The sequence below is a fragment of the Podarcis liolepis genome (genome assembly GCF_965112155.1).
Source record: "Podarcis liolepis genome assembly, chromosome: 2".
Lineage (NCBI taxonomy): Eukaryota > Metazoa > Chordata > Lepidosauria > Squamata > Lacertidae > Podarcis > Podarcis liolepis.
In genome coordinates, this window is record NC_139555.1 from 13235174 (window position 1) to 13258254 (window position 23081).

The 23081-nt window shown below is 48.5% G+C and overlaps 1 protein-coding gene across 3 annotated transcripts in view; it reads left to right on the forward strand.

Moving 5' to 3' along the window:
- CALCOCO1 (calcium binding and coiled-coil domain 1) overlaps positions 1-22465 on the forward strand; it is a 44518-nt gene extending 22053 nt beyond the window's left edge. For all 3 annotated transcript variants that reach the window (XM_083490026.1, XM_083490025.1, XM_083490027.1), the window contains exons 5-15: positions 106-264; positions 1706-1854; positions 2069-2159; positions 3169-3324; positions 5479-5733; positions 7822-7947; positions 9330-9425; positions 11097-11208; positions 12784-12998; positions 14771-14877; positions 15554-22465. In XM_083490026.1, coding sequence (XP_083346152.1) covers positions 106-264; positions 1706-1854; positions 2069-2159; positions 3169-3324; positions 5479-5733; positions 7822-7947; positions 9330-9425; positions 11097-11208; positions 12784-12998; positions 14771-14877; positions 15554-15755 — 1668 coding nt within the window. In that variant the 3' untranslated portion in view covers positions 15756-22465. The remainder of the gene's footprint in view (positions 1-105; positions 265-1705; positions 1855-2068; positions 2160-3168; positions 3325-5478; positions 5734-7821; positions 7948-9329; positions 9426-11096; positions 11209-12783; positions 12999-14770; positions 14878-15553) is intronic.
- Positions 22466-23081: the final 616 nt, after the last annotated feature.

Here is a 23081-nt window from a genome sequence, read left to right on the forward strand (position 1 = left end):
ACATAGGGACAGTGACTTTAAGGTAGCGGCTTAAGCAAGTCTGCTAAACGTGTTCCCTTGCCTCTAATGAAGCCTCGCGGGTGTCTCTCCTTATATCCTGCACAGACACAGTTGGAAGAGAGCCGGCAGGAGCAAGGAGCCCTGCTGCAGGAGTCGTGCCGCCTGAAGGATGAGGTTCAAGAGCTGAGAAGCCGTGTGGCGGAGCTGGAAGCAGTCTTGGGCACGCTTCGGGATGAACACACCAAGCTGGCTGCACAGTACAAGGCAAGAGAGGAAGCCCAGCGATCTGGGAATTCTCAATCTCTCCAGGTCCCCAGAGCTACTCAGGGCCAGAGGGGAATTGTGCCCTGCCCTCCTGCCCTGAGGTTCATTTCAAGGAAGGTCAAGGAACCTTCACCTGAAATTTGCTATGACAGGGTCTGCCTGTCATAGCCCCTTTGTTAGACACGGGCAACTCCTCACGCTGTCGCCGTCTGTCTCCCAGTGGAATGGCTGGTGCGATTCATTCCTTCATTCATTTAGATTTATGCACTGCCCTTCAAGCACTTTGAACGTTAAAATGTTTTAAATGCCATGAAGTACCTAATACACAAAATAAAAGCATCTGATCTGTGAAAATAACACCAAACTAGTCCGAGTAAAATGAATCAACGGAAGTTATAAAGCCTGAAAAAAGGAAGAAGTTATTTGCTTTAAAGACATCAGAGTAGTTGTTGCTCTTCAGATAGCTGGGGCAGTAGTGTAGCGGTGGGGGGGGGCGTGAGGGACTGTTGGCAGTAGTGTAGCGGTGGGGGGGGGCGTGAGGGACTGTTGTCCAGGTGCAAAATTGGGGGGAGGGCGCATGCCACAAATTTCAAAAGAAACACAAACCACTTTGAGGGGTATATTTAGCAACCAAGTGGTGTAAATATGCCATGAAATTAATAATAATAATGATGATGATGATAATAATAATAATAATAATAATAATAATAATAATAATAATAATAATAATAAAATGGCTGCCTCAGCTGTCCCCTCCCCAGCTTCCCTCTCCCTGCTGGGAACACCCTTTCCCACCACCATGACCACCACTGCCCCAGCCCTGACAGGAATCGCAGGTTAGTAGGTGTAATACACTTGCCTTGCCTTGGGAGCCAGCAACCCACGCTACACCACTGATATGCTAGAGTATGATAGTCTTTTTTAAAAAATAGAAGCTGCCCATCTAGTTCCACTCTGATCCATCCATCTGACCCATTCATCTTGGCATCACTGTCACACTAGCTCCTGATTCTTTTTCTTCTTGGGGCTGATCCCATCCAGTCAGGGATTCAGAGTGGACAGAATGGTGTCACAATGCCACCTAGCCAGACACCACCTAACCAATCAGCTTTAGTCGCATAGTGATGTCACTGTAGGCAAGAAATAGCAAAGAAAAGTAGCAGCAACCTAAAGAAATGAAAAAAAAATAAGTAAATGGAAGTGTGCTGAGAAGCCACCGAAAAGGGAGGTGTAGATTTCAGGGTGTGGAAAAGAAGTAGGAAGAATTTACGTGATGGTCGCCTTGTGCTCAGATACTACCCATGCCTGTAGGCTGTGTTTCCTTCCTTGGAACTACTAGGTTTTCTGCCACACACACGTTATCAGAAATATTGTGTTATGTCTCAAGCATCCACCCAATGCCATGAATGTTGCTCACTCCTCCATCTCCCCATGCTACCAGGAATTATCGGATTCTTTTGCGGAAGTATCCGAGCAGAGAGATACACTAAGCCTCCAAGAAGCTGAGCACGTGGCCCGAATCCGAGAGCTGGAGGGTGACATCCAGGCCATGGGTGAAAAGATGCTGCAAAGAGAGACGGAGTTGGACAGGTGAGGGTCATGGCTCAATTTCTGGCACCATGTTATTCCCTTAAGCTTACCTGCCCACCATCACAGTTGGCGGCCTCCACTATGGCTTACAAACTGAGCTGAGTCCATCAGAGGGTGCTAATCGTTTTTCCAGCCTGGTTCATACTCTGGCCCACAAGCTGAGTAGGTCCACTGCTTCTCACCCCACCCTCTCCTTTCTCCTTTTGGGCCCCAGAATGAAAGATACTGTCAAGTCTCTGCTGCGTGAACAGGAGCAGATTCACAACCAGCTCAAAGAGGAGAATGCGGAGAAGGAGCAGTACCAGGTGAGTGCTAAATCTCAGGCGTGTGGGCCAAATATGGCCCCGGGGCCTCTCTACCTGGCCCTCAGAACGCCCTCCAGGCCACCTAGAATGCATCCTTGCTTCCCTGGATGGAGGGAAGAGTGGGGTGTGAGAGTGTGTGTAGAAGCTAGCCTAATAATAATAATAATAATAATAATAATAATAATAATAAATTTTATTTATATCCCGCCCTCCCCAGCCGAAGCCGGGCTCAGAGCGGCTGACATCAAATGTATAACACATTAACATAAAATCAGACAATCAATTAAAATACATCCGTATGTCAGTTGTTTTTGCCTCTGGACCGGCCCACTAGGGCTGGGCGATATATCGAGATATCATCCAAAACCGATTTGAACTCCATATTGATACCTTGGTTTCATAGTTTTTGACCTGGCAATATATCGCAAATCAGGATCTGTGTTAGGGCTGATCAATATAACATCCAAAACTGGTTACAAGTCCATATAATGAAATTGGTTTCATAATTTTTGACCTGGCAATACATGATGTTTGTGTGTGCTATGCAAAAATCGCAATGTGGGAAAACTGTGAAGCCAGCCCATGCCTCTACATTGTAATTTCAGACATTGTAAATATATCAGTAAATCGTGATGTTTAGTTGGTGATATATCACAAAGTTGAAAACCAGCTCCATCCTTTCTCCAGACATTGTTAAAAATGAGTATATTGCGATGTTTAATGAAGTTGGAAACCAGATATCACCCAGCCCTACTGTTGGCGTCTACATAGCTCTATTCTTATTTTAGACAACATGATTTATTGGTATGTTTAGCTGGTGATAAATCACAATGTTGAAAACTAGATCTCACCAAGCCCTACTGCTGTTGGGATGTGGACCCCAAAAGGCTTCCCAGAAGGGAATGAGGTCCTGGAGTAGACCCAATTGGAGAGTAGGAAATCCGAGTCAGTGGAAGGGCAAGTATCGCAGCCTCAACATTGTGACTACGGCCTCCTTTCTCCTCCTCAGGTAAAGCTGCAGGCCTCAGAAGAGGAGAGCCGCAGCCTGGCCTCTGATCTGCAGGAAGCGAAGACCCTCCATGTGGAGAAGGTCTCACAGACTCTGGGGCTGCAGGAGGACATCAGCAAATTGCAGCAGAAGCTGACGGCTGCTAATCGCCGCACCGTAAGTGTCGGACAGCAGAATATGCTGAACCTCAGCAAGGCACTCTCTCTCCAAGGCAGTGGTGGTTACAGTGTTGGGCTTGGGAGATCAGACATGAAGCTAGGCTGGGTGACCTTGGGCCAGTGACTGTCTCTCAGCCCAACCTATCTCACTGGGTTGTCATGAGGATAAAATGGAGCGGGAAAGGACCGCATATGTAGCTTTGAGCTCCTTGAAGGAAAACCATGAAATAAAGCAGTGGGCACTCAAATTTTCCCCTCCCACCCCCATTCCAAAGGTAAAGGGACCCCTGACCATTAGGTCCAGTTGTGGCCAACTCTGGGGTTGTGGTGCTCATCTCGCTTTATTGGTCGAGGGAGCCGGTGTACAGCTTCTGGGTCATGTGGGCAGCATGACTAAGCTGCTTCTGGCGAACCAGAGCAGCGCACGGAAACGCCATTTACCTTCTCGCCGGAGCAGTACCTATTTATCTACTTGCACTTTGATGTGCTTTCGAACTGCTAGGTTGGCAGGAGCAGGGACCAAGTAACGGGAGCTCACCCCGTTGCGGGGATTCGAACTGCCAACCTTCTGATCGGCAAGTCCTAGGCTCTGTGGTTTAACCCACAGCGCCACCCGCATCCCTTTACCCCCATTCCAGAGGAGCTCAAAACAGGGTGAGGTAGAGATAGCCTGGGAAGTGGGGAAATAGCTGAAAATTGGGCTTGGATCCTGATAAGGAAGCTCACGGACCCAAAACTCAGATAGACTCCTGGTCCACCATAAACTCTTGCTCTGCCAGACCTTGTAGAGGAGAGGAGGGTTTGATTCTTGTCTCTGGGAAAGAAGTCAGGTGGTAGTCTCGAGTTTAGGAGAGTTGGGTATCAGTGGAGAAACAAGGAATGAGAGAGGGATTAGGGTGGGAGTAGACAGCAGGGTGGGACACGGGTGGCGCTGTGGTCTAAACCACGGAGCCTAGGGCTTGCCGATCGGAAGGTCAGTGGTTCAAATCCCCGCGACGGGGTGAGCTCCCGTTGCTCGGTCCCTGCTCCTGCCAACCTAGCAGTTCGAAAGCACGTCAAAGTGCAAGTAGATAAATAGGTACCACTCCAGCGGGAAGGTAAATGGCGTTTCTGTGCGCTGCTCTGGTTCACCGGAAGCGGCTTAGTCATGCTGGCCACATGACCCGGAAGCTGTACGCCGGCTCCCTTGGCCAGTAAAGCGAGATGAGAGCCGCAGCCCCAGAGTCGGCCACGAATGGACCTAACGGTCAGGGATCCCTTTACCCTTTAGCTTTACCTTAGACAGCATGGTACCCTTCAGATATTCTTGGAGTCTACCTCCCATCATCCCTGACCATTGGGCATGCTGGCTGGGGGCTGATGGGAGTTGGAGCCCAACAACACCTGGAGGGATAGCATATTGGCTCTCCCTGGACTAGGTTGTATATTGATTAGCGTCACTGGTGGTTACAAGGGGTTTGGGTCACTTGCTATTGTACCACAGTTCCCACGAGGCCTCGCTGCAGGCAAGACATCCCATAATAGGGTGTGGCTGAAAATTTGCCAAAAAGAGAGAAAATTTCTGACAGATTTTTTTTTCCATGCTGCTCCCGAACCATTGGCAGAACGTCAATCCTTCCCTAGAGAATGTTTGGCAAAATGGCTTCCGTAATTTCACCATATATTTTGGCAGCAACTGTGTTTTAATAATCATTCAATTATCATTCAATTCAATAATTCAATAATCATTCATTTTAATAGTGTTGAAGGAAGCAATAAGCTTGCCCCCCTACTCCTTCCAGTCCTCCTCTCTTTGCCCACTTCACCCACCAATGGAAACCAACTGTAAATAGTTCCATTCAACATGAAGTGAGTCCAACTTTGTCAAAAGAGAAGATTCATGGAAAGCATATTGGAGAACTTCACCTCCCCACTCCATCAAACCCAAAATCCACAAACCCACACATCAGTTACACTGGCAGCAGCTTTTGAGGGTTTGAGATGGGATATGATCCAAGCCCTACCTGGAGATTGAATCCGGCACCTTCTGCTTGCACTGAGCTGCCACACTTCCCAAAAGAGAATTCTGGGAGGTCATATGGGCTCATCCCTACCCACGCATCCCCTTGTTGCCTCCCTTGCCCCACCTTTGCCCCATCCTGTCTCTACTCAGGTGCAGATGGAGTCTCTGTGCGAACAGCTGCGCTCCACGCAGGACGTTCTGGCTGCCAGCCAGCAGAAAGTGGCTCTCTTGGGGGAAGAGTTGGCCAGCGTCGCCTCCATCCGGGACCGCACCATCTCCGATCTGCACAAGAGCCGCCTGGAAGCAGCCGAGATCAACATCAAGCTGGCTGACATGACTCTCAAGTGGAAAGAGGGCAAAGGCCAGTGGTGGAAGGAGAAGGCCACACTGTTGCAGAGCATGGAGGTTTGTTTGAGCCACCCCAGGGTTCCCCAGTCATGCTTAGTAGCTGATGGTAAACCCTATCACTTTGGCTTCCCGGGAGGGAGGCGAGGGAGGATGAAGGTCAGCGCAGTGCAAACTCGCCCTTGGGAGTTCTGAGTTGCTTCTGCACCATGCTGACATCTCCCTTTTCCATCTCAGTAAGTTGCAGCGACGCTGGTGATCAGGGGCGCTGCGTCCCATTTTGCCACCTGAGGTTGCGTGGTGGCACCTGCAAAGCAGCAGTGACCACGGCAGGTTCCAGTGAGATCTCGCAGAGTGCATGAGATCTTGTGAGATTTTGGCGAGAGCCTCAGCCTGCCCCTTGCCAGGGATGGGAGGTCAGGGAAGCACTCTCGGCACAATAGCTGCCACCTGCTTCAAGCACGCATTCAGCATTGTCTTCTGTTTTTAGTGGGGAAAGGGGCAAAGCGCCATGGATGAAGTGGAACGTAGCATACGCAGATTCAATCATAGAATCGTAGAGTTGGAAGGGAACCCCAGGGATCATCTAGTCCCAACCCTCTGCAATGCAGGAATCTCAGCTCAAGCATCCATGACAGATGGCCATCCAACCTCTGCTTTAAAACCTCCAAGGAAGGAGAGTCCACAACCTCCCAAGGGAGTCCGTGTCAGGAGCTTGGCCTACACATGAGTAGGACCCTGGTAGAGGCACATGCCCAACTGGCATGTTCCTTCCCTCCTGGTCGATCATTCGGGAGTTTCAGAAGCTTTCTTCTGCCTAAACATCACAGCAACCGATGCCAACCGACACCGGCACACTTAGGGATCCACAGAGTTTGTGCAGTTGCGTAACAGACCTCAGCAACTCAGCATTTTGGCTAATCTACTTTATTTACATATAAACACACATGGAGCCCTGCAACATGGCTCCCTCTCTCTCTAGCATCAGACAGCAAAGAGAGAGAACAAAGGACAATAGTCCCACTTCACGGAACACAGTAACACAAACATCCTGTCTCCATCACTTCCCACTCTGTGGAGTCAAAACATACACTGTCCTGTGATAGACAACAATCCCATGACTGCAATCACGGAACAGGAATTCTAACAGACTGTTCCCCTGTCAAACAGTTCTTACTGTCAGAAGGCTTTTCCTGATGTTTAGTCGGAATCACCTTTCTTGTAACTTGAAGCCATTGGTTCAGGAGCAGGAGAAAACAAGCTTATTCCCTCTTCCATGTGACAGCCCTTGAGATATTTGAAGATGGGAGTCAGTTCATTCATTGTACAGGGATTTTGATGGCAAGCCAATGGTCAGGGTGGAGGTAGGGAATCAGGAAACTCGGCGTTCTGTGTTTTCAAACATAAAATAATCCCCCAAGTAACTTCTTCCCTATAAGGCATACAGAGATGTGAATATACATTTCCAGGTATGCTGAACTAGACAATCTGATTTGCAAACTAAAGCTACGTTTTAAATGCAGGGAATGAATGGGAGGGACATTCTGTCATCTCCCGTGTTACTTGTAGAAATCACGTTTTTGAATTGATAATAAATAATTTATTATTTATACCCCGCCCATCTAGCTGTGCTTCCCCAGCCACTCTGGGCGGCTTCCAAAAAAACATTAAAATACTGTAATACATCAAACATTAAAAGCTTCCCTAAACAGGGCTGCCTTCAGATGTCTTCTAAAAGTCTAGTAGTTGTTGTTCTCTTTGACACCTGGTGGGAGGGCGTTCCACAGGGAGGGCGCCACTACCGAGAAGGCCCTTCCTGGTTCCCTGTAACTTGGCTTCTCGCAGTAAGGGAACCGCCAGAAGGCCCTCGCCGCTGGACCTCAGTGTCTGGGTAAAACGATGGGGGTGGAGACGCTCCTTCAGATATACTGGACTTTGGAACTGTGTGTATATATATTTGACTTTGGAACTGTGTGTTTTAAATGTCGGCACGATTTCCCCTCCGATTTGCGGATTCCATCCACCCCCCAAAATGATTCCAAAACTAATGCATGATTAGTTTGCTGCATTGAGGGATGGGTATGGGGAGGGGAGGAGTCCCATCCAGCCCCTCCCCACCCATTCTGTGCAACCCTGTGGTCTCGGCAGGCAGAGAAGGACAAGATCCTGAAGCTGAGCGCCGAAGTGCTGCGCTTGGAGAAGAGCCTGCAAGAAGAGCGGGCACAGCGCCAGGTCTTGCGTTTGGAGTTGGCACAGGAACGTGACTCCAGTCTGGTAAATTGGGGCCCTGAGGGAGTTGGAGAGGAGTCCCCATTGCCCTGGGCGGGAGAAAAATAACAATCCCTTTGAGTTCTGATGGTTTCATTATACAGCACCCAACACCCGCCAGTAGAAACTACTTGCCCTTGTTTATTATTAGTGTCACCAACTCAGGTCCATTAATTTTGGTGTCTCTGTTCTGAGCCTAGGTTGGTTCAATACAACACAGTGTCCTTACCAGTTGCAAAGCCCGCATCAGATACATTATACAGTGGTACCTTGGGTTACAGACGCTTCAGGTTACAGACGCCGTTAACCCAGAAATAGTACTTCGGGTTAAGAACTTTGCTTCAGGATGAGAACAGAAATCGCATGGCGGCGGCAGCAGGAGGCCCCATTAGCTAAAGTGGTGCCTCAGGTTAAGAACGGTTTTAGATTAAGAACGGACCTCCGGAATGAATTACAGTGGTACCTCGGGTTAAGAACTTAATTCGTTTTGGAGGTCCGTTCTTAACCTGAAACTGTTCTTAACCTGAGGTACCACTTTAGCTAATGGGGCCTCCCGCTGCCGCCGGAGCACAATTTCTGTCCTCATCCTGAAGCAATGTTCTTAACCCGAGGTACTATTTCTGGGTTAGCGGAGTCTGTAACCTGAAGCGTATGCAACCCGAGGTACCACTGTACTCTTTTGGGGCGCTTTTTTTGCCTTCCCCTTTAGGGGGTTTTGAATTAAAAAACAAAAACAAAAACCATTGTACTTCTACAAGCCTTGGGGTCCCCATCACCCAAATTTGCTGGCACCTCCCACTTCTGTGTGGATGCTGTCGTTTTGGCCCCAAAGGGATTGACACTCGCTCTCGGACATTTGAAATAGAAGGAAAGATGGTCAAATCCCAACAGGAGGAACGTAACAGCAGGTATTTAGGGGGCATTTGTTGGAGAGGGGTGAGGTCTGGCTCATAGTTGAAAACAGCCGAATCCTTAGGGATGCGGAAGACTCTGCAGATTGGATATTTGGCTCCACAGCCACTTCCAAAGCTGATGCAGTTCCAAAGCTGAGAGCCAGTGTGGTGTAGTGGTTAAGAGTGGTGGACTCGTAATCTGGTGAACCGGGTTCGCTTCCCCGCTTCTCCACATGCAGCTGCTGGGTAACCTTGGGCCAGTCACACTTCTCTGAATTCTCTCAGCCCCACTCACCTCACAGAGTGTTTGTTGTGGGGCAGGAAGGGAAAGGAGAATGTTAGCCGCTTTGAGACTCCTTCGGGTAGTGATAAAGCGGGATATCAAATCCAAACTCTTCTTCTTTTTCTTCCTTGGCTCGCCACCCACCCTGCGCTGCATCCCACCCACTGCCTTAATATTCTGGAATGTGCAAACTCTCGCTTTTGCCCCATCAGGTGCAGGTCTCTGAGAGCCGTCGGGAACTGCGAGAGCTGCGAGCTGCGCTTCAGGTTGCCCAGAAGGAGAAAGAGCAGCTCCAAGCCGAAAAGCAGGTTGGTGAGAGGCTGTCTCGGAAAGCTTGCAGAAGAGGTGCAAAGGGCAAGAGCAGCCAGAAAGCACAAGTTTGAGAAAGAGGGGAAAGGCAACCGTGGGTTGTGTCCAACCTAGCACAACATTGTGGCCCCCATCAGGACCCTCCATGCCCTCGCACACCCCCTAAATCTGTTCAAGGGGTTGCCCTTGCAGCCCCTTTTGGGGAGGGTATGGAATGAGTGTGGGGGGAGGAGAGGAGAAAGTCCCATTGTGCAAGTGGAAATGCTTGCGCTGACAGGTCATTCGCTGGATGCTGCCCACAGCCCATGGCTAGAACACAGAACTTGATTTGGGGACATGTCCACCAGATGTGGAATAAGGTTCCTTCGTTTTGTTTCCATCTCCAACACATGTTGCTGTTATTTTCATCCAAATTAGCAAAAATAAATAAAAACAACAGCAATATGTGTTGGAGATGGAAACAAAAAAGAAGGAACCTTATTCCACATGTGGTGGACATGCCCCATTTTTGATACATGATCTATGAGGAATTAAAAACAATGCTAAAACACACATTTTTAAAGAAACCTGAAGCTTTCCTACTAGGCATTCTAACATTTAGCATCCCAAATGAAAATAAAAGAGTGTTTCTTTATGCGACAACAGCAGCCAGAATGCTAATAGCAAAATACAGTGGTACCTCAGGTTACATACACTTCAGGTTACATACTCCGCTAACCCAGAAATAGTGCTTCAGGTTAAGAACTTTGCTTCAGGTTGAGAACATAAATCGTGCTCCGGCGGCACGGCAGCAGCAGGAGGCCCTATTAGCTAAAGTGGTGCTTCAGGTTAAGAACAGTTTCAGGTTAAGTATGGACCTCTGGAACGAATTAAGCACTTAACCAGAGGTACCACTGTACTGGAGCAGTGAGTTAATACCAGCAAAAGACGAGTGGCAATTAAAATTACGTGTGTACCTCAAACAAGCCAAAATGACAGAATTAATAAGAGATCACTCAGGTGACAAGGTAAAAATGGAATGGGATTGCTTTAAAAACTACCTGACAAAATATGGTTCCAAGAACAATATTTGGTTGTGCTTAGATTAATTTCACAGATATAATAGGAAAAACTGGTTTTAATACATGAATACAGAATATTTGTCACTTAAGAGAAGTGTTGAAGCTGCAAAGAGATAGAGAGAAGTCATCTAATATAGCAGGGATTCAAACTAGTTTTCTGGAACAGAAAGAAAGTGACTGTAAAGATAGAATGGAAAGAAGGATTAAAAATGTATTTCTTTCTGAGAACCTGTAGAACATTCAAATTAGTGTTTGTATCTTTTGAACAATTTTGTTCTTGACTAATTCTTTTTCGTTTTTTATTATTTATCAATTTTCTTTCCCCCTCCTTTTTTGTTTTTTGTTTTTGTTTTCTTTTTATATTTTTTCTTTTCTTTTCTTCTTTTGTATTTTTTATTTTTCTTTTTGGATATCTGGATGTAATGCTTAATTTATGCTTTCTCTGTAATTTTTTAAAAATGCAATAAAGTTAATAATAATAATAATAATAATAATAATAATAGTAATAGAACTTGAACCCAGAATGTGGGAGGTGTATGGGGATAGTCTTTAACAGAAGGTGGGTTTCTGCAGTTGGTGCTGACCTTTTCCCGATTCCCTGCCCCTCAGGAGCTGCTGGTATACATACGACGCCTTGAAGAGCGTCTGGAGAAAGTGGCCGACGAGAAATGGAGTGAATCTATTCTCTGCGATGAAGAGGAGGCAGCGCCAGAGACTCCTGGTCAGACTCCCCGCCACCCTGCCTCGATTTGCATGCCCAATTATACGTACCAATCCCCATCTCTACTAGTGTCGTGGCAAAAAAAATGTATTTCGTTTTCTTTTTACAACTTGAAAACTCTTTAGATCCTAGAAACCCAAACATCTATTAGCCCAGAATTCCCAAGTGCCAAACCACCAACGCCCTGCCCCCAAATCCCAAGGGCTCAAGTAGGGGCCCCAGACTCTAAGCTTTCCTCCTTATTTTTTTAAGTAAATCCCTAGCCCCCCCAGAAATGAAGTGGGTACCCTTCTAAGCAGTTTCTATGAAATGAATAAGGTTGGCTGCTCCTGCCTATCGGTATATTTAGCCAATAGTGAAGTCACAGCTATGATTGATGAGTAAGTTGTTTGGCCATCAGCCAGTAGGAATCTCTCGAGTCCTAAATAGCGGGTGTCCATCCCCCCAGTTTAATGCACTTTTGCTGCTTCTCTCTTAATTTTAAGAAAGAAATCCAACAAGTTAAGCCTTTTCTCATATGGAAGTACAATTACAGAAAAGGCTCCTCTCTCTAATTTTGTGTTATGCATTGCCCGTGGCAGCCATGTTGTATTGTGCAACAGCTTCCCATAGCAGCCATTTTGTGCCTCCAGCTGCTCAGAATTCAAAAGGTGCCCCCTGATCCAAAAAGGTTGAGTGACCCCAACCCTAAAGCAGGCACCCCCAAACTCAGCCCTCCAGATCTTTTGGGACTACAACTCCCATCATCCCTAGCTAACAGGACCAGTGGTCAGGGATGGTGGGAGTTGTAGTCCCAAAACATCTGGAGGGCCGAGTTTGGGGGTGCCTGCCTGAAAGGTCTTCCTGAGGGCCAGCATCTAATCTTTTGGCGTCTAAGCAACCCAACACCTGAGATTTTTCCACCTGTGCCTGAAGCGGCCTGGTCTAATTTTGCATCCTAAAATCCTAATTTTAATCCTAAAATAAATTATTTGAGAGAGACTGATTTGCTTCTGGAACCACAACCTGGCAGCAAATGCACCATTGTTCTCTAGGGAAATTACCGTATTTTTCGCTCTATAGGACACACTTTTTCCCCCTCCAAAAGTTAAGGGGAAATGTGTGTGCATCCTATGGAGCGAATGCAGGCTCCTTGGCTTCAGCAATAGCAACGCGAAGCCTCCGAAGCGCAGAGGGAGCGCTCCCTCCATGCTCCGGAGGCTACGTGTTCCTTTCGCCTGAAGCCTTTGGAGTCCAGTGGGAACTCGCGCTGCGCTCCAAAGGCTTTGGGTTCCTTTTGCTGAAGCCGGGAGAGCAATACTCTCCTGGCTTCAGCAGAGAGGGAGAGCAGCGCAGCGCCCCTTCAGCAAAGCGGCAGGACAAATGGAAGGGGCTCTGTTTCTCCTGCCGCTTCGCTGAAGGGGCGCTGAGCAGAGAGGGGGATTTTTTTTTTCTTGTTCTCCCCCTCTAAAACAAGGTGTGCCCTATGGTCGGGTGCGTCCTATAGAGCGAAAAATACGGTAGCTCTGACACACACGCTTTCACCCTTGACCGTGTGTTTTTGTTCTCCCGTCCCTTCTCCTACACACCTCCCAGGCTCCCTGGACTCGCCACTGTCCGACTCTGAGGATGAGTGTCCTGAGGACATGCGCCTGCCTGCGCAGCTCGGATCCTACAGTTTGTGTGACAACCGGGCAGCTACTACCACTCCGCCTTGTGCCCGGGGACCCGCTCACACCGTGGTGATCAGCCAGCCGGCACCCATTGCCAATCAGATCAAGCAGCCGCCCGAGGATTCCAGTTCCGACTCGGTGAGGCCCTGGGAGGCAGAGAAGGGTGCAAGTCATGGATCTGGCCAAACTTTTATGAACCTAAGAACGGAAGAATTTCCTTGCTGGTTGCGGCCAAAACTCCATTTAGCTAGTGTGTTGTGTTAATAAGCAGCCAGTCAGATGCTCCTGGGAGGCTCTCAAGCAGAGCATGTTAGAGAATGCAGAAGTTCCTATTTTAGCTAGCGCAAGTGGAACCTGAAATAAACGGTTTCAGTGCAGACTGCTCTTGTTCACTGCCAGCCAGCAAGCCCTTTGCCACAACACTCCATTCCATCCCTCCTCCTACCCGCTTTTCCTCCCCACTAGGGCTAGGCGGTATATTGATAACAGTGGTACCTTGGTTTGGATTACAGTGGTACCTCGGGTTAAGTACTTAATTCGTTTCGAAGGTCCGTTCTTAACCTGAAGCACCACTTTCACTAATGGGGCCTCCTGCGGCTGCCACGCTGCCGGAGCACGATTTCTGTTTGCATCCTGAAGCAAAGTTCTTAACCCGAGGTACTATTTCTGGGTTAGCGGAGTCTGTAATCTGAAGTGTCTGTAACCTGAAGCGTATGTAACCTGAGGTGCCACTGTAGAACCATTTTGGATTACAGCCACGTCAAACCCTGAAGTGCGTGTCGTTTTTTTTGGATTACAACCCTTTTTCTCCTTTTTTTGGGGGGGGGAGGCCCCATTGGTGAAAGCGTGCCTTGGGTTACAATCTGTTTTGGTTTACAACCAGATTATTGTTGTAAACCAAGGTATCACTGTATATCATCCTAAACCGGTTTGAAGTCCATATTGTGATAATCAGTTTCATAATTATTGACCTGGCAATATATTGCGAATCATGATATGTGTGTGTACTTATGCAAAAAATCGTGATGCAGGAGAAACTGTGAAACCAGCCAATGCCTCTACCTAGCTCCATCCTTATTTCAGACATTCTGATATATCAGTATATCACAATGCTTAGCTAGTGATATATCGCAATGTTGAAAACCAGATATTGCCCAACCCTACTCCCCACCCCACCCCCCAATAGTCAGTCACCACTCTTTAGCCACTGAGCATGCTCATTCCTCAGTGGTCTGTTTTATGGGAGGTGGGCAAAGGGGTATTTAATCTCCCTAGTTTTTCTGTTTTCTAAATATATTTTTGCAATGCTGCAAACCTCAGGGTTCCCCCCCTTGCCCACGGCCCAGCCTGATTATATACCTCCCTTTTATGTGCGGCTAGCAGGTGGCACTGTGGTCTAAACCACTGAGCCTAGGGCTTGCCGATCCGAAGGTTGGCGGTTCAAATCCCTGCGACGGGGTGAACTCCCGTTGCTCGGTCCCAGCTCCTGCCCACCTAGCAGTTCGAAAGCACATCAAAGTGCAAGTAGATAAATAGGGACCGCTTACTAGCGGGAAGGTAAACGGCATTTCCGTGCACTGCTCTGGTTCGCCAGAAGTGGCTCAGTCATGCTGGCCACATGACCCAGAAGCTGTACGCCGGCTCCCTCGGCCAATAAAGCGAGATGAGCGCCGCAACCCCAGAGTCGGCCACGACTGGACCTAACAGTCAGGGGTCCCTTTACCTTTAGTGGCTTCTCATTTGCTCACATATGGAAGAGAGAACCCAGGACAGCCTCCCCTGCCAACCTAGGCATGCCATCATCTGTTTCCCCTAAGTGATGGGCAAATGATGTTGGGGGCTGAGCTGCGTGGGGTTGGCAGAAGCCAGGCCTGCTTCTACCTCTTCTTACTTTTTCATTCCGTATTTAGGAGGCTGAGGACGAGAAGGCAGTGCTGATGGCAGCTGCCCAGAGCGGTGGCGAAGAAACCAACCTGCTCCTTCCAGAGCTGGGCAGCGGCTTCTATGAAGTGGCCAGGTAACGGCAGCTAGGATGCTCCCGAGTCTATCTTGACTACAGTTCCCCCTTTTCAGAGCGAAGGCTGTACACCAGTGGTGGGGGACCTGTGGCTCTGTAGATGCTATGGAGCTCCAGTTCAGGGATGTTGGAAGATGTAATCTTAACATCTGGAGGTCCGCAGGTTTCCCAGACCGGCTTGTACAGGCTCTTAGTGAGCTAGCCCCTTGAGATAGGGTGTGTGCATGCATATGTCTAAAAATGGGACTGTACCTAACGTGACGGCTCCATCAGTATCTCCAAGAATCATGCACCTTGTCTGCTATCGCAGCAAGCTACAAGACTCTTTACTCTACCCTGGGTTTGCATGGCGTAGTCCAAAGTTTCCTAAACTTGTGCTTCCAGCTGTTTTCGGACTACAACTCCCATCATCCCTAGCTAGCAGTACTAGCAGTCAGGGATGGTGGGAACTGTAGTCCGAAAACCGCTGGAGGTCTAAGTTTGCGAAAGCCTGGTGTAGCTCCATGCCAAAGCAACCACCGCCACCTCGAACCCGGCCAAGACATCATTTTGCCAGATTTCCAGTTCCATGATGTAGCACTTCACCAACGCATTTTGCACTGTTCCAGTCCCACAACGTAGCACTTCAGGAGCTCATTTTGCACTGTTTCCTCTTTCTCCCTCCCTCTGTTTGCAGTGGCCTGACAGGGCGGCAGATGTCGGAGCCGGGGGCTTGCGGCATGGGGGTCTCTCCCTTAGACCTGCCCTCGCCGGCCCATTGGAAGGAGTGCCCCATCTGCCACGAGCGCTTCCCGCCCGAGAGCGACAAGGAAACGTTGGATACACATGTTGACGGGCACTTCTTTTTCAGCACCCATGACCCCTTCACCTTTGAGTAACCGTTTCTCCCCCCCCCCCCCGGAACCCCCTTCCTCCCAACCACCACCATGCCCCTTCTGTTTTCCCCCTCTCTCTTCCATGGGATCCAGGCTGGGTATAAATTCCCTCCCTTCTCCCTTGATAGTGAGATTGCTATGAGGAATGCTTTGCCCCAGGAAGGGTAGCTTCAGCTGCTAGGTGGTAGCAAGGGACTCCCAACTTCCTGGGACGCCCTCTCCACGGTCAGAGTCAACTTGCATTAGGAGCAGCAAAGTTAGTTATGTACACACACACCCCTATATGTGCACACATTAAGCCAAGCTGATTGTCAGTGACTGAGAGCTCAGAAGTTAAGAGCGTGTCTTCGTGGCACCCAGGGTAGGCACATGTGTGCTGGGGGGCAGAACGCGCCAGCCTCGCCGCCAATGCAACGCCAGCCCCGATGATCCCAGCCTTGCAGAGTGGCTCAGGGAGGGTGGCTTGAGAAAGACACAACAGCCTTGCACCTCTTGATCCCAGGCTCACCCTTGCTTTGCAATACTGGGACAGAAGAGCACATGGCTGTTGTGTCCTTCTCATGCCGCCCTGCCGGTGCAGGCTGGAGGGGCAGCGTGGGGAGGGTGCAGCCGGCCAGGAAAGCGCCCTTTGGTGCATGCCCGTTGTGCCCTCCTGACGCCCTGCCAACCCTCTGCTGTTTTGTGAGGCTGGGATATGGGATCAGACCCGCAAAGCAGCACGGGACTGGCAGGGGCAAATTGCACCCTCCAAAAAACGGCACCCAGGGCAACGGCACCCCTTGCCCCCCCCCCCCACGCTACACCTCATGAGACCCTGTTTACTCACAGCCAGTTATCCTGCGATGGCAAGCTTGTTTGAAAAAGGGGCCGTCAATCCCTGGCAAACTCAGAGGCCTCTTGACTCTCCTCCTCTTGCTCATCCTGGTGAAACAATAACAAAGGGCTAGTTGACGTGGCATCGTCCATTGGACTCCAACTCCCATCAGCCCCGGCCAGCCTGGCCAGTGATGAAGGGTGATGTAACAGTAACAGCGATAGCTAGAAGGCACCCCATTGGCTGCCCCCACCCAAAACAGGCCTTGCGAACGCTTGCCACCTTTTGGTGGGCAGAGCTCTCCGTTCAGCGGAGATTCACTGCAACCTCAGCGAAAGGGTGTCCTGTGATTCTTTGTTCATGCAACATGGGTTGCTTGTTCTTTTAACCACAGAACACTCTTAAAATGGTAAGCACAGCCTCATAGTGTTGGGCAGTTCACACATGAATCGCCCGTTCCCGGAGGTGGTGCTATCATCCTCACATCCTTTTGCAGTTGTAGCCTGGGGACAGAAGAGTCGCTGGGACCCGTGACATTTCAGTATTCCACTCTGAGCACCAGAATGCCAAAAGTTCACACAATCATGCCTGGTGACACGCGCACACGGGTGGGTTTCTCACTCAAAGTCCATTCGCTCCAGCTGTTGGCCCTGGTAGGAAGCAACACGGGTCAAGTTGTTCAGGAAAACCCAAAACACATTTTAAGAATTATTGAACTGCTAAGCCCCATGGGCGCCATGACTGCGATCCCTGCACTGATAAGCTTAGAACCGGCTTTGGCCATGAGTTTGAAGCATACTGTATACATGGTGGTAAAGGGATTCATAGCGCACCCACAAGAACACATAACATGCACCCGTCTTAAGACCCTTGATGGGGTCTGGACGTGTACCATCCTTCCCACACACTTGAGATCTCAGTCAGAGGCCCTCTTGGGCAGTCCACACCTTAGCTCTGTCTCCTCTGTAGCAGCTTCATGCCTTTGGAACTCCCTCCCACTAGAACTGTGGCATGCCGCAGGGTTTTCAGAAGGCCTCTGAACCTGTTTTGCAGTGGCCAGTCTTCCCCAAGTAATGTTGCCCCTTTTGTTGGATCGAAGCTGGAATGTTACGGAGGGTTTTGAGTGTGCTTTATCTCTTTTCTTTTTTTTGTAACACTGGTTATATATAAATATATATAGTTGCAGTTATGTTCTTTATTGTTCTAAGCCGCAGTAGACGTGCTTGACATAAGATAATTTTTAAATAAATGAAGAGGGAGAGGGAAGGATATATCTTCGCAAGGAGAGGGGCTTTGGGGTGAAGCAAATGAGCAGGAACCCCCCCCCCACTGAATAGCAGCATCCCAGACTACAGGTCTCCTCCCATAGAATGCCCCCTATGTGTACAACATTTACATGTCAGGAATAATGGAAGCCGTCTTAAACAGAGTCTGCCCATTGGTCCACCTAGTTCAGTACTGGCTGCACTGATTGGCCGCAGCTCCTCAGGGTTTCAGGCAGGGTTTTCCCCGAGGGATTGAACCTGGGATTTTATGAATGCACAGCAAGATGTCCTCCCACTCAGCTGTAGCCCTTCCCAAAAGTATCTGGAGCCAACTCCACAACACGCCCCCCCCCCTCCAAGGCCATAGGAAGCTGCCTTATATTGAGTTGTCAGACAATTGGTCCATCTCACTCAGAAATGTCAACTCTGACTGGCAGGTTTCAGACGGCATCTCTCTCTCTCCCCCTCACCCCCTTCCTAGAGATGTCTAGGACCATGGGTCAGCAAACTAAGGCCCGGGGGCCGTATCCAGCCCAATCGCCCTCTCAGTCCGGCCCGCAGACGGTCCGGGAATCAGCGTGTTTTTACATAAGTAGAATGTGTCCTTTTATTTAAAATGCATCTCTGAGTTATTTGTGGGGCCTGCCTGGTGTTTTTACATGAGTAGAATGTGTGCTTTTATTTAAAATGCATCTCTGGGTTATTTGTGGGGCATAGGAATTCATCCACCCCCCCCAACAAAATATAGTCTGGCCCCCCCACAAGGTCTGAGGGACAGTGGACCGGCCCCCTGCTGAAAAAGTGGGCTGACCCCTGCCTAGGACTGAACCTTCTACATAAAGAGTGGGTGGTCCACGGCTGAGTTACAGCTAGCGAGGATGGCATTTCCCTGGTCAGAGTATGTATTCCCCACTCTTCCCCGCGGTGTGAAAAGGGCCGGCCCAGTCACAGATGCCTAGCGAGGTTTTTGTTCACCTAACTTTTAATTCTTGAGTGTGCGTGAGCAGAAAGCAAACAGATGGCTGCAAATGAACAAATGTGTGTATTTATCGTTCTAGCTATAGCCCATACTCCAGCAATACCCAAAAGATTTTATTGCTTGCATTTACATGGTATATGGCATTGTGTGTGTGTGTGTGTGTGTGTGTGTGTGTGTGTGTGTGTGGTTTTGTTTTAAATAACAACTAAAGCAACCAGGGTAGCAGACACATAAATTAGAATAAAGCAGAGAAAGACTTCTAATAAAAACCTTCTGTGTGCCTCAACACCGCCAGGGAAAGAAATTATATAAATTCCAGGCAGTTCCCCTCCCCCTTTAAACATGATCAGTATATTTCCTAAATGTAGCTGCTGCCTTTGCATAAGTAGCTAAACGCTAAGGTTATTTATTCCATGATAATTCAAGCTCAGAAAATAATCCAGCAATATTATTTAAACTTTTGGGGGAAACAGGAGCGCTAGAGTGATGCGGGGTAAAAGCCATTCCTTTCTTAACAAGGAATAAAAAGTAGTGAAGTTCACTCACAAGGGGTATTTTTAAATTAAAGATGAATCCACATGCTGTTGATCAGAGTGGTGGTCTGCATCCCCCTGCCCCATAATAAATTGGGCAAATTATGCACATTTGCAGAAGCAGCAAAGTAATTCTGCATCCACAATAAAGAACAGCAAATCTTTGGATTTCAGAAGCAAAGGCCGGATTGGGCTACTGCAGGAAAGACAGTGCAGCAACTAATTTATTGCAGGGTGCAATAATAAGAGCTAAAAACATGGGCAGCATTTGGGAGTTGCTTTAAAAAAGAAATTAAGGAAGCTGCATTGTGTAGGGAGCAGAGTTAGAGACTAGGCATCTTAGTCCTGATTATCAGAGTTGTGTGTCCTACCCAGCCCATATCTCCACATTCCTCCCCCCCAAAAATAAATTAGGTAGAGTATGAATATTTTTGCACCATTGGCACAAATTCTCCTTCCAGAATAAAGGAAAGCAAATGGGGTTAAATTTCAGAAGAGAAGCAAGAAAAGGTGACTACGGGAGAGAGAGAGGCCAGTAGGACCTTAAACGACAGGCTGATTCATCAAAGCATGCATTTTAATAGGGAAGAGCCCGCATCATCAGAAACAGTACCAAACCACCGTAGGATCTTTTCAAGAGAATGAGAAGAGCATGGAGACTGATGCCGCAGCAGAGGGATGTTAGTCAAGAGTAGCCACAGAGGAAAGTTGTGGAGGGAGGGTGCCAAAGACATACCTGGGCAGCCAGAATCACATTCATCAGCCTACCTTTGCCATCCTAGGTGCCTGAAACGTGGAGAGCTTTTGGGTTTTTTTTTCTGAGCTGGGAACCATTGATGTGCAGAATACACACAAAATGGCTGTGATGATCCCCATTCTAACATGGAGGAAACCCAGTTTCTTTTTTAAAAAAACACACGTTTGGCATGTCTGGGCTATTGTGCAACAGGAAGATAATGATCATGAGTGTGTGTGTGTGTGTTTGCTTGCCAGTACACACAGGTTTGGGACGCTGGTGGCGCTGTGGGTTAAACCACAGAGCCTAGGGTTTGCCGATCAGAAGGTCGGCGGTTCGAATCCCCGCCACGGGGTGAGCTCCCGTTGCTCAGTCCCTGCTCCTGCCAACCTAGCAGTTCGAAAGCACGTCAAAGTGCAAGTAGATAAATAGGCACCACTCCGGCGGGAAGGTGAACGGCGTTTCCGTGCGCTGCTCTGGTTCGCCAGAAGCAGCTTTGTCATGCTGGCCACATGACCCGGAAGCTGTACACCGACTCCCTCAGCCAATAAAGCAAGATGAGCGCCGCAACCCCAGAGTCGGTCACAACTGGACCTAATGGTCAGGGGTCCCTTTATCCTTTACCTTACACACAGGTTTGACATGGGCAGGACATGTGGGATTTCTTTTGTGCCCAATTTCCACAAAACAGGCACCTCCACTATGGTCACAGTTAGGTGTGTTATTGGTGCCATGGGGAGCTGAGTCAAAGGTTGACTCTGACATACCATTTCTGGTTGAGCAGTTATTCCCTAAGATCTTCCTGCCTCCGCTGAAACAGGAGCAAAACCCACATCTAGCTGCAGTGATAGTCAAAGCTAGGAATGCTAGTCTGCCCCCAACCAGACGACCTTGTCATCTCCCAGCCCGGTTCCCATTGTTGGGCAGTTGTCTGACAGCCAATCTACATGTGTGGCCGGCCTGTACCATTTAAACTGCAGGAGGGGAATTACACCTTTGAACTCCCTGCTCACCGAAAGCTAGCGTGGCAGGGAGAACGGTTCAGTTGGAGCCTTCCTCGCTTTCTGGTAGTTTCTGCAGTTTTTTGGGGGGGAGAGCATTTTGAACACTTCAGCAGTCTGAAGTGATACCTTAAAGCAGTGTTTCCCAGACTTGGCTCTCTGGCTGTTTTTGGACTACAGTTCCCATCGTCCCTTACTACTGGTCCTGCTAGCTAGGGCTGATGGGAGTTGTAGTCCAAAAACAGTTTGAGACCCAAGTTTGGGAAACCGTGTCTTATGGGGAAAGTTGCATGCTCCGATTCTGCTGGATGTTTCAACGGGCTCTGAGACCGGTTTGGAGGCCAGAGTCCCTGATGGTTCATCACATGGTGGTTGATGATAGCAGATTTACACCGTGGAATTGTACTCTGTGAGAACTGCCAGAAGCAGAGAAGGGATGAATGAAGAGGTGACCCTCATCCCCCAGTCATAGTTCCTTAAGTAGACTTGGTTCCCTCCCCTTTTTCCTTCCTGTTTTGTTGTTTTTAAGAAGCCCTTTCTCAATGGTGCCCTGCCGCTGCCCCTCCAATCTACCTACTGGCTGCTGCTGCTACTGCATGCATCTCCCTTCCAGTACATTTGCACCCCTTGCTGGGGTCCCATTGTGTTTGGTTTATTAGTTTCCCTCCCTTTTGATCCCTCCCCATCTCATCCCTGTACATATACCCTCTGGCTTCCCCCCGTTAGTTGAGCTTTGCACTGGCTTTCTGCTAATTTTTGGTTGCAAATCCTTCATTTTATTCTGCCTGTTCTTCCTGGCGTCTGTGCCAGGCCCTGAGAAGAAGGATGCAAGGCTTGTATGCAGCTGGAGAGAAAGGTCGCATCCGTGCCATTCATTTAAAGCACTCGTAGGCTGTCTCCTCCCCTCTCAAAAAAAAGAAAAGAAAAAAAGAATGCTGGGAACTGTAGTTAAGAGTGCTGACCTCACGGAACTACAATTCCCAGAACCCTTAAACTACAGCTCCCAGGATTCCCCATTAAAGTGGTGTAGGAGGGCTTTAAATGCATGTTGTGGACATGACCAGAGATGGTGACTCTCTAGCGACTGTGCCTTTTGGGGAGGTTGTGACGCCTCTGTTCGCTTGCGCGGGAACCTTTTGATTGTGTGACGCATTTGTGGCTGCGAGCTCTTCCCACCTGCTTTTTCCCCACCCAGTGGTTTGTTTGTTTTTTACTGAATATAATAGTCAATGGCGAAAAGTTCAAAGCAATAACCCTCTTTCCCCTCCCCTCCCTCAACATCTTGACATACCCCCAAGTCTATGTATAGGGTGTACATATATATATTTATATTTATATTTATATGACATGTTGCAGCTATTCTAATAAAATGCGGCCTCTCTGCAGCAACCTGCCTATCTTGTCTGTTGAATATTGTGGTTCCTGGGGGAAACATACACACACACACACACACACACACACACACACAATGTTCCTTGGCTCCTCTCTCTGTCATCAGTCCTGTCCAGCTTGCTTCCAGCGCCCGGAAATGACATCATCCATGGATGCCAGCAGGCCACAAGTTTTGCTGAGTGGGAAAAGCAAATATTGATAGTGATGGAGATGGAGATGCAGTCAGTTTTCATATGGTCAAGAGCAATACCTGGGTTTTGCCACCATGAAATTTGCCAGTACCAGTTCCCATACCTATAGCTGTGGAAACGAATTGACTAATTGAGCTTGGATCTAGCCTCCCCTGCCCTGTGAAAATATTACTATTATTATTATTATTATTATTATTATTAAAACTGAAAATGATCAGGAACATACTAGACAGTAAACCCTATTGAATTCCGCGAAACTCAGAACAGAGTAAAAATATTCAGGTTTGCAGTGCAAGGCAGCACAGTCTTTACCCAGTTACCTGGGAGTAAGCTCCATTGAAGGCTCAATTTACAATAAAGGCATAAAGACTCCACGTGTTTCCTTAAAAATGGCTCGCTGCAGAAGCATTGCAATTAA